General features: G+C 39.5%; 1 protein-coding gene across 2 annotated transcripts in view; it reads left to right on the plus strand.

Moving 5' to 3' along the window:
- The first annotated feature begins 1,087 nt into the window (after nucleotides 1-1,087).
- Nucleotides 1,088-12,278, plus strand: part of LOC149088607 (uncharacterized) — a 49,214-nt gene continuing 38,023 nt past the window's right edge. For both annotated transcript variants that reach the window (XM_089248175.1, XM_089248182.1), the window contains exons 1-5: nucleotides 1,088-1,229; nucleotides 5,492-5,710; nucleotides 5,954-6,007; nucleotides 9,905-9,946; nucleotides 11,444-11,500. In XM_089248175.1, coding sequence (XP_089104301.1) covers nucleotides 1,178-1,229; nucleotides 5,492-5,710; nucleotides 5,954-6,007; nucleotides 9,905-9,946; nucleotides 11,444-11,500 — 424 coding nt within the window. In that variant the 5' untranslated portion in view covers nucleotides 1,088-1,177. The remainder of the gene's footprint in view (nucleotides 1,230-5,491; nucleotides 5,711-5,953; nucleotides 6,008-9,904; nucleotides 9,947-11,443; nucleotides 11,501-12,278) is intronic.

Raw genomic sequence — 12,278 nt, forward strand, 5'->3', positions numbered from 1 at the left:
GGTACCTGCGGATTGATTTCAAGGATTCTCCCGTTTATGAACAACCAAAACGAATTTGTATGAGAGTTCTTTTAAATTTAAGTGGAATATTGCAGTCAGTTAGGTAGTTTTCAAGACCAAAATATTCCTTTTAAGTTGTTTGTGGTGGGGTGAAAAGTTAGTGCTATATGGATATTAGCCATGTCACTTTGCATGTTTTGGATGTTAATTGAGTTTAGAATGACAGGAATATAGTATTGGATGATATCTGGGTCACTCTTGAGTACTTCAAAAAACAATAACCACTGATGTCAATTATTTTCCACAAATTTGCAAGCCAATTGTATTTTTTCGCTTCTACTCGCCTCGTATCTGTCACGAAGTTTTAAAAAAAGTACGTTGACTATACTTTCCATATAACCTCATTTTGCAGCGCATTCCCAGTATATCTTTTTTTATATTTTATAGACGCACGTGTCTGACCAAAATATGTGTTGAAAATTTATTTCGGCTTAACCATTCAATCTTAAAACTCCAAGAAGTGGTATTTCTGTTTAAACATTTTCAAGGATGATCGTCTTACAGATCCCGAGAATCACTGCATAGTATATTTTAACGAGGTTTGATTTTCTGCTAACCTCATGTCGTCACAGACTTCAAACCAATCAGAAACCGCCAGAACATGGAAAACTCGTCATGGCAAACAAAGAGAATACGGTCCGATTGAAATTTTCCTCAAACAATATAATGTTTCCATTTGAACACACTCTTCATCATGTAAGCTATGCCGTGAATACACGATACACGTTAAGGGCAGAATTTATATTGCCTCTTTTCTGATAAGAAAATTCCATAGTAGATAGAATGGCAAGATATTCGGAGATTAATAATTATTACCTTTCCATAAACCAGCTCTTTCTAGGCGGGACATTGGGATATTTTTAGCTATTCTCCGAGAAGTTTTCCTTCTTAGGCTCTTATATTAAGATACTTGAAGCATTCGTGTTTATCCAGGATGGAATTATTGAGACAGGTCGTGGTCATGGCATTTGCATCGAAACGGTATTAATACCAGCAGTCGAACCCAATTCTTCCACATTCTCTTTGTACCACGAAACTCGTCAACGGAAAAAAAAAGATCCAGAATCGATTTCAAAAACCAGTCAAAGAAACCTTTTGTAGAGACGTGACAGGCAACATGGCTAAGTTTCTCTGCTTCTCATTACTAGCCGTAATTCCTCTCGCCTTAGGTAAGATGCATTTTGAAACGTGAACTATGACTTTGTAAGATAAAACCATGCATGTGAATTCGTGTTTGAAATCTCAGGCACAGTGTAGGCTGTGGAAAAATATAATCAGATACGAGTTACGAACTAAGTAATGGATTCATTGTGACGATTCTCGTAACCTTTAATCCATCTCGATCAATGTATTGATTTCTTGAGTGACCTGAACCTGACAGACCGGACACACCTTGTCTCATATATCTCGTTGGAGATATTGAAGCTTTCACAGCGATCGAGGTTTCCGGGAAGCAATAAACACGTCCCGATGAGACTTAATGAAATCGTGGGCAAAGAAGGAGGCCCTCGCGACCAGGATCAAAGATATCCAATCCACCTTTAAAAATTTACTATTGATACTCTTGAAATCGCCTCGTCTTATGTTTCGACTCCTTCCTTCTGAATTTAACTAACGAAATCACTTAGATTTCCGATTACTAGCTGATTGCTGGGCCACAATTTGTCTGCATTGTCGCTGTGGTCACTCGAAGTGACTTTTTGCCCCGTAATATCTAATCAATCACTGATCTTGAACCGAGCCTCTTCTTAACGTCTTACTTCTTAGATGTGCATGTTTCTTGAGGCTATTTGACGTGTGTGTACCCTTGATTTTAAACTTCTTGTTTGGTCAAGAGGTTGTTTTTTCCCCCACTACTTCAAAATCTTATTCAATTTCAGAAAACTAAGCGGAATCTTCCCGGAATGTTGATTCGGGCCAGATACGAGTCGCATGGTATTCTCTGTCTTTACAACTTGTGGCTTATAAGCCAATATGCTGTCTACCCTCCCCCTCTTAACCAGATCCTGGTCCACCGTTCCGTCTCAATAAAGAGATAGAAGCAGGTGGTTCAACAAAACCTTCGCCATGTTGGAAAATATGCGTGTAAAATGTATGTGTCGTTTTTTGAGCTTATCGTGAAGCAATTGAGCTTATTATTTCGCTGCCACCTGCCATAAATTTTTCTAACTATGAGTGTAGTGTAATGATTGAGTATTTCTACCGTTGTATGCCCCGTTCCCTACATTGAGAAATTTCATGGGATTCACAAACTGCAGCATTTAATGATTATTAATTACCTAATACAAATGTGAGCTAATAATCTTTGTCAACGAAAACAGTGTCGACAGACTACTTTTTCTTGAGAATGCCCCTTCAACATGACCCTAAAAATCCTAACCCAGGGACCCTGCTCAAGAATTGTGAATCATACTTTTAGGCATCATGTGAAGAAACGGGAAAAACCGGGACACTTTTGCCAAAAAGTCAGGGCAGCCAGAAAAAGAAAAAAAACCGGGACTGTCCCGGGAAATACGGGACGTATGGTGACCCTATGTATAGCTCTGTGGGAAAGAATAGTACAGAACTCTCTGCATGGAAGACTGCGCCGAACCTTGACCATATGACTCGTACTTTATGGAACACTTTTCCTTTTTAATCAGTGCCTTCCGAAAATATTTCTTTTCTAATTTGTCAAATTCGTTTGAAAATAAAGAAATTCAATGTTATTAAGTCGGTATCAAATACATTTAAAGAATTCAATTAACGACTTGAAATTTTCAGGGGACGCGCGCCTTCGCACTTCCTACACGAGCTGCCCCCGATGGCGCTGTCGTCCAATTTCCTTCCGTGGGAGATATTTCTCTTTGAAAACGTAGAAAATAGCCCATGGCAGTCCACATCAACATAAATTTTGAATCCACGATTAGGTCTTTTGAAATGAAAATTCCATGTCAGTGCCCTCTATCTCTTCTCAAATCAAAAAAAAAAAAAAAGATTTACTAATGAAAAATCACAAGAGGGATAAACGGCAATAACTTGCAATAGAATTTAAACTAACACAAAATACAAATACCCGAAGCTTTAAATACATACAGCAGGGGATAGTTGTATCGATGTTTAATAGATATAACTATCTATTAAACAGAAATAGACAGCGAAAAACTAGATCATCAGAAAATGTGGTAACAAATAAGGTTAGCAGATTCGAAAACTGAGAAAGGAGCATGGGCGGAGATATACGGGGGGGGGGGGGGCGTGATAATTTCCACGCCCCCCCCACCCCCGTATCTCCGTCTACTTTTCAGTACACATATATTAGCTGTTGGTGAGCGAAGCGAGCAATGGTACTGTATTCCTGAACTAAATGTTATGGTCTTGTTCTTCCAGAGCAGTTTTTCGTATTCTTTTTTTTTTCGTATTATCCTGGAGTAAGCCGGGCCGTGGTTAAAATAGCATCATCTGCCCAGTGCCGTCTTACTTAACGCATGGGCCCACCCGGGCACGGCCCGGGGGCCTCGAGAGAAGAGGGGCCTCACAGAAATGAGATGCGGTTGAAATTTTCTAGGATTTACCAGGTATGCCCTCCGCAAAACCACTTGGCCCGGGGGCGCCATGATACTCTTAAGACGGCCCTGCATCTGCACTGGTTGAAGGTATATTCTGGGTGTGAAGGGTGTATTTTTTTTCTGTGAACTTATACGGCTATTGGTCAAATCGTGTAAAAATGTGGAGCGGGGGGGGGGGGGAACAAAAATGATTCCGGAAACTTGAAAAGGAGGACAAAAAAAAACCACATTTTCTGCAACGTAGGACAGGCATCTTCAACTTGTTCATTCTTCGTCATTTTCATTTCTTTCATCAATTCTGGAATTGATGAAAGAAATGATACCAGTATTAATGAAAGAAATGATTCCAGTACTAATGGAAGAAATGATTCCGGTATTAATGGAAGAAATGATTCCAGTATTAATGAAAGAAATGATTCCAGTATTAATGAAAGAAATGATTTAATTTTTTTTCATCTTTAGATGAGTTCCCAATCCTTCTTTTTAATCTTTAAAACGCGATATTTAGAGACCGAACTGTACATTTCTATGGGCAAACGAACTTTGTTTTCACCGAGTCACGTGATTTCCTTGCGTTTGATGTCGCTGCCGTCGCGGTGGCTGGATGCTCCCTCCATTAATATAAGCTCGATGCCTCCCAAATAAAACAGAACTGCTAAAAAAGTTGTTTTTTTTCTAGAGTGCTGCTTCTTTGCCAAAAGCGATTTCGTCGTTGGAGTAGGCACATCGAGTGCTATTTGTATCTTATTTTGTCATTTCTGAATGGAGAAGAGGTAACCCCCTCCCCTTCTCTACTTCAGTACATGGTATTAGCTCTTGGTGAGCAAGCAATGGTACTGTATTCCTAAAATGAATGTTATAGTTTTGTTCTTCCAGAGCCGTTTTTCGTATTGTCTTTTTTTTCATATTATCCTGGAGCAAGCCGGGCCGTGGTTAGAACAGCATCATCTGCCCTGGTTGAAGGTATATTCTGGGTGTGAAGGGTGTATTCTGGGAATTTATACGGCTATTGGTCAAATCGTGTAAAAATGTGGAGCGGGGTGGAGACTACAGAGTGAAAAAAAAATTTCCCGAGGGGGGGGGGAAACTTGAAAAGGAGGACAAAAAGATACATTTTTTGTATTCAACATGTTTCCCGCGAGCATCTCAGAGCGCCCTGAAGTGCTCAGAGTGCTCGATGCTCGTGTCTGATGTCATGCTCACGAGCACTTGATCAACATCTTAATTAAACACCGTGCACAAATTACATTCAGGGATTAGAATCGTACTGGTTTTTCAAACACACGTATGGTAACTTGCCGTGAGGGTGATCTACTTTTGATGATGGGTACTAGCAATGCTCGTGACTGGGAAAGGGTTGAAGTCCTCTGACGTAGGAGCACGCTTGAAATGACATCAAAAAGGAGGATGTTTGGTAACCTTTGTAACAAATCTCCCTCTTGAAAAATGTACAAAGTAGGCCAAAAGTCTATGATAAATTCGAAAAACTGAAATAAAATCAACAAATATGCTCTTGAAGGAGTCATTTGAATAAAAAAACTGTTATGGTTCAATACTTTACGCTTAGATAGCGCTGTACCACTGTCAAGAACTGTTTATGCGAATCCCGCAAATGATCGAGTGTCTAACGCAATTCATGTTACAAAACACGTTGACTGAAATTGAGTTTTACTTGGACGAGTCTATGTTTCAGATCACTGATTCTCAAACGCTGTATCACCCCACCCTACAAATGTACTTGGAATTCCTCTATACGTGTAAATTAGTACTATAATTACTCTAATTTCATGAAAATTTAAGTCTGTTCATGCAAATTACAATTTGCTGTATGTTGTGTTTGTGAAGATGCACAATTAAATTACTTTTTTTATATACCAATTTAGGTCAGAACTTTGGAGGAATGGGTGGTGGCATGGGCGGTAGCCAGCTCAGTACTGGAGGAATTAACGGTGGTAATACGGGTGGTTTTAATCGTGGTGGCATGGGTGGCTTCAATGGTGGTGTTCCTGCTAATTTCAACTCTGGATATGGAGGAGCTTCAGCTAGTGGAAGTGCGTCGTCGAATGGGTTCTTTAATGGAGGCTCACCAGGAAGAGTGCAACGTGAGTACGATTTGGCTCATTTGCAGTGCTATTTACTATGCATATAAGTGTAATTAATGCACGGCTTTTCGGGTGGTGAATTTTGTTATGAATCGACAGACTGGGTTTCAGTCAAGCAGGTGTTTGGTAAAAAGACGATATTAAAAATAAATTATGTCAGCAAAATCATTGAAGTTTAAGTTAGTTTAGATTGATCTCCTGTATGTGGTTTTACATGCTTCCTTTCTTTATTCGCCATTCCAGCTCAAGTACAACCAGTCCAAACGGCTCCTAATCGAATTCCAACTTCCTCTGGAGGTTAGTATTGAATTTTCCCTTGACATCACCAACTTTTGGTAGCTTTAAAAATTTCATTGTATTTTTCGCGATTTCTCTTAGGATATAGCTGCATCATATTTCCATCGATACTTCGATTTTTCGATAATCATAAAAAGCAGGGGCGGGTTCTGAAGAGGGCGCGCAGGTACGTGCGCCTTCCTACAAAATTTAAAGTCAATTTTTCAAGTTGACTTGAGACCAGCTTAATGACATTGAATTACATAAAATGAATTTGATGAAATTTGAATAGAAATATTTTCGAAAGCGGTAGTTAGAATTTAAAAGAAAGTGTCCCGTGAAATTCAGGTCACATGGTCACCCGTATGCGGAACAGCACGCGAGGGTCAAGCGCCAAACGGGAGAAAGCTTTGGAGTAGTTAGAAAGTAAGAAGGGAGAAAGGGGGGATGCGTTGCTACTGTAGTCAGGTCTGTTATAGTCAGGAAAAAGCATTGGCAGATAGTGAAGCCGCCATATTTGTCGATCTTTAAAATTAAAATATAAACTGAAAGAAAAGTATACGTTTTCACAATTTGCAATAAATGATTTACTGGTGGCAACTGTTGAACCGAAACGATGATTTTCAACGTTGAAAAATATTATTTTTTTAAACAAAATATTTACGTTAATGTTCCTTTGATATAGCATTACTATTTTCTTACGGCGTAAGATGTACAGATAATGAATAAAATATTATAACAAATTATTAAAAATCAAATACACGATTGATAAAAACTTTCTAAAGGACATCTTTTGCGCAAGGATTTATTCAATAATAATATATGGAATTTGTGCCTGGGGTGGGGCATATGATACACATATACAAGGATTGAATAGCACTTACAATAAAATTAGATCACTAATAACAAGTACTAGCTCTAACAATAATATAACAGAATGTCACACATTAAATTTAAGGCAAATCTATATACACTGCTCAAAACAAGTAGGGGAGCAAGCAAAAAGTGAAGAAAACCGTGCGAGACAGCCACGTATTGGCATACAATGGATAGTACACGCGTATCAATGCGCAATACAGAAAAAAGACGTAAAAAAATTTGGAAGAAAGCTTTAATTCTTTGAAAATATGGAAAAAAACATGAAAAGATGATTTAGGGCAACAATTTGGTTACATGTAAACGATAAAAAAAAGTACTGTTCAGACATGATACATGAGTTTTAATAGGGCGTGTGGTATCCTCGAACAGCTAAGACTGCTGCACACCTGTTTGCCATGGATGCGATGAGGTTATCGATCAGACTTTGGGGAATACTGTTCCACTCCTCAAGAAGTGCAATCTGCATGTCTCGGACAGTAACAGGCGGCCTTGGTCGCGCAGCAATGCGTCGTCCGAGCATGTCCCAAACATGCTCGATTGGATTCAGGTCAGGAGAGCACGCTGGCCATTCCATACGCTGTATTGTTTCAGCTTCACGCATGTTCTCCACCAGACGAGCTCTATGCGGTCGGGCATTATCATCCTGGAAAACAAAGGAATCTCCAATGGCTCCAGCGTAAGGGATGACATGAGGTCGCAGTATCTCGTCTGCATACCTTCGGGCCGTCAAAGTGCCATTGCCGAATGATATGCAGGTCCGTACGTCCGCCTATGCTGATTCCACCCCATACCATCCAACCAGCTCGTCTGTATTGTGACCTTTCACGAACGAATGCGGGGTTATTTCGAGTGCCCCTGTCCCTCCATACCAGAACACGTCGGGTGTCACACTCCAGACTGAATCGGGACTTGTCTGTAAACAGCACTTGGCTCCAATCATGTTGCTCCCAATCTCGATGTTCAGCAGCCCATCTTCTTCGGGCCGCACGGTGGCGTGGGGTCAACGGAATGCAGACCATTGGCCTACGTGCATAGAGCCCTCCCTCATGAAGCCGATTACGTACTGTTCGTCTGGACACCCTTCGTCCTGTTGCAGCTGCGTAGCATTCTCTGTTCTGTTTCGACGGGCTGTTAACCGTATATACCGGTCATCAGTTGCTGTAGTGGCGCGTGGCCGACCTTGCCCTGGTCGACATCTAACATTTCCTGTTTCTTGGAATTGATTCCACAGCCTTGCAGCAACACTTCTGGCGACTCCAACAGCGTCCGCGACATTACGTTGCGTTTGCCCGGATTCCAGTCTGCCTATAACACGCCATGCCATGGATTCCGGTAAATCACGTTGTTGAGACATCCTCAAGTCACCTTGTCTCAAAAAAAAATACTGCGCAATCGAATTTCACAGTTACGGCAGTAAAACAGACGTTTCTGCAACATCCCGATTTCTGCCCTTATCTCCTTTTTCTGGTTTTTGACGTCATGAACTTTGATTTGCATATGAAGTTTTCTTCTTCCGTTTCCTGCCAGGCTTTAAATTTTGGATGATTCATTTTATGTTACTTATCGGTATACATCTTTGCGTAATTTTGTTAAAACCATGTACTCCCCTAATTGTTTTGAGCAGTGTATATAAAATTCGTTACAGTAAATAATATAAGGCAAACCATGAAAAGCAATAGAACATCTACTCGATATAGGAATATTTATCAAGTGGCAGGAGTCAATAAAACATTATTTAAAAAGAGTTTCTGTTACACTTCCTACATGAATCAACACTGATAAAATAATTATCCCAACCCACTGACACCATGCAATGGTGGGTCTGAAAACGTCGCTGGTACGGATTGGTTCCCTGCATTGTACTTGAGTGGCTTGCTGGAATTCCCCCTCAATGTGTACGGATGCCAGGAAATATTTCATTGTGAGCCAAGCAACGCGCAGTAGACGAACGTCCAACTGAGTTGCATCGAATGGCGGTTGGCACATCAAAGAGACTTGCGTTGCCCCTCTAGACCAGCGTTTACCAACATTTGAAGTTCGCGGCACCCTTGGGAATAACATTAAAATTTGGGGCACCTTTCCTTGAATACAGGAAAACCGGTCGCAGCTCCATGTTAATATTTCTTGATAACTTCTAAGTATAGAAGGCGCGCCGGAAAGGCAATGAACCCTCTCCGAATTCCCAAGAGCAAGAGGCACCACATGCTGCCCCCCTCACGGTGCACGCTACGCAGGTAAGCCTCCCTCCTCGAATACAGAATACAATTTACTACAACAAAAAAATCACTGAGTGAAAGTACATCAGTAGAGTTTTGTTTGATTAATCATTAAAGTGAAACTTGTGATTGATAATTAGAGAACAGGTACTTGAAATCAGACCTTACAGTTGGCAATGAAACACGTAAATTGTCCTCAAGGTCACTGCAGTCTATTTCTTGACAGATGGTAGCACTACACATAAGAAGCATTACACAGAACCAAACGTCACGTCAGGTCCACAACACATACATGTACATTCCGGCATGTGCCAATTCATTAGAAATTCCATAGAGGAATGTGTACGAGGTGCATATATACGGTTGAGTAGTAGTAGCCTATTTCTTGCTTTGTATTTTATTGTCGCCATAGCAGAGAAGGCTTACGCGCATAGACATGATGTTGAAAAGGGCAAAAGTACATTAATGCAAGTACAAAGTGCAAGCCAAAAAAGCAGCTATACCAACGCCTCACTCTTGGTGAACTTACCTTTGAGTGTGGAATCTGTGTAAAGATCAAGAAATTCACCTCGTTCACGAGCAATGAAATCTATTTCCTCCACACTGTCTGCCAAATCAATGGCGAGACCACCCGGTCGAAATTCTCAGTGGAAAGAGATGGAAAGTACATATCAATGAAAGTAATGATTATTTAAGTTTATGTTTTTTTTCGCGGGACTTCACAGAAAATAATCTAATTTTCAGAATTATTAGTAAACGTATATCTATAGGGAATTTACATACCGTAGAGCATGAAAAATATCGTATACATTTTCTTCTTCAGGTTCAAGTCCTTGGATCAATCAATTTTATCCAGGATTGGGAGGTAAGAACAGTTTAGTATTTTTCAGCGATTGAATATCTATGATGCGGTAAATCTGATACTTTTATTATGCATGCTTACCAATCTTCTTTGTAAGTTTGATAAAGTTATCACTTTTATTGCTACCGAATATGCACACTACACAAACGTCGTTGATAAATTTGATAAATTTATTACTTTTACCAGTGATTATGCATAGTACCCAAGCGTCATTGGTAAATTTAATAAGTGCTAAAAAAATTACCATTTTTACCGGTGATTATTCATAATACCACCCAAGCGTCGCGTCTTTGGTAAACATGATAAATCCTACTATATGTACTGTATCATTATATCGGGGTGCGATCGTAAAATTTGGTATAATTATATCGGGGTCCGGTGGTATAATTCATTAAATAGGAGTTTGTTATATTGGGCTCTGATCGCACACACACAAAAACTCGTTAAATTCAACAATTTCTTAAATGAGAGCTCGTTAAATAGTGATAAATCGTAAAATTTCTTAAATAAGAGTTCATTATACCGACGCCAGATTTTGTAATTAGTCGAATAAGAGTTATTCCGGGTATCCTCGGAAAAATTCGTTAAATCAGAGGTAATTTTATCCGGTCCAGACCCTGCCTCACAATTAATGACATCTGAATAGCAATGCCGGTCGTTCACTGGAAGTGACAACATGCAGTAAGCTAAGCACGCAGCAAGAGTTGACATTGAGTCCAACGACAAAGGGCGTTTGACGTCGTCCACTGAAAGCGACCTATACATGATACTCACTTCACGAATGTGTTTGTTGAATAATCTTGAGTAAATATTCAAAAAATAATTATTTTTGAAAAAATCTATTAAAGTCCGTACTTACACATTTGACACAATCTCGGAGACGTTCTTGTTAAACAAATGAATAATAATATTTAATATATTACTACTTACCATCACAGCCTATGAATAGCGATTATGAAATTTCCAACTTTCACGTTCACGCGACAAAAGAGGGAGAGAAAGAACGAGAAGAGGAGAAAAAACGGAGCGTGTGTCGCGAAAAAAAAGTAAACAACCGAACTACGCCTGCGCAGATACGGCAAGATGCGTGAGATTCCATTGGATCCAGAAATTTTTATCGTCTACTGTTGAACCGGAAATCCCAAGCTGGAGGTCCTTGGTGCTCAGACAATGAGATCAGTTTTGTGAATACAGACATCTACTCACGATTTGTTTATCGCTTCCAGTGGATGACAGGCCTAACCCTTTTCACGGCAATGGGACCGATTTATCACATTTACCAATACAAAATGGCGATTATGAATAATAAAGGGCATATGTGATGAATTTAGTACTATCATGTTTACCAAGGACGGTTGGGCATTATGCATAATCACTGGTAAAAATGATAAATTTAGGAAAAGTTTATCAAACTTACCAAAATGATCTTCGATTAGGCATAATAACTGATTTATCACATTTAATATAACATATATTTAACGTAAAATTCATTTCCATCAGGTTCTAGTGCCACTGCTTCATCGAGTGCTGTCGCAACCAATAGCGGTCCAGTTTCAGGTAAAATCCACTCAGAATATTGCTTTATAGTGCATATACTTCCATATTCTCGATCTCTCCTTATCTACCTATCTTTCTCTAACTCATAGAATGACGTAAGTGTGACACATTAAAGATGATATCAGTTTATCAAAATTTTATTACACCATTGAGGGTTGTGTAGCATATTTAAGTACATATTAAAACAAAACATCCAAAATTCTAAGAGCCAGTTGCAGGGTGTGTGTAATTGAGGTCGTATTGTTTTAAGTTTTCTACGGCATCATACTACCCATCAGAAAATTATGAAAATTTAGGAACGTTTTAATAAAAGGGTCAAAAGAATTTTCGAAGCCCCTGTAATAGAAATTCCATGCAGAGCTGAAGCATCTTGTTCGTGAACGAGTTTCATTATCACAAATGCACGTTATTGCAAATTCGAAACACAGGTAAATATTAGTGAAGGAATGCCCCTCCCAAGAGTGGGGCTGACAGGGCTCCAGCTAGCGATAACTATTCAAATTTATTGTTTTTCACACTTTAAATTCCCTATACGGGGGGAGGGCGTGAAAGATTCAGCCTAGAGACCCTGTTACAGGATGTGGAGGGGGGGGGGGGCATGATGGAATGAGGGGAGATGTGTTCAGATAAATCCATGCATTAAAAAAGATTATAATGAAAATTATACTTATAAAAATTTTAAATTATTTATTATACGAATACAAAAGCCAGAACAAGAAAATCATCCAAGGCAGATGAATCCAAAAGAATAGATATAAATACAAGGGGGGTGGGAGGG

This window comes from Pholcus phalangioides, unplaced genomic scaffold (genome assembly GCF_987345545.1).
Source record: "Pholcus phalangioides strain wild (caught in Gottingen) unplaced genomic scaffold, Ppha-v1.0 ptg000003l_1, whole genome shotgun sequence".
Classification (NCBI taxonomy): Eukaryota; Metazoa; Arthropoda; class Arachnida; order Araneae; family Pholcidae; genus Pholcus; species Pholcus phalangioides.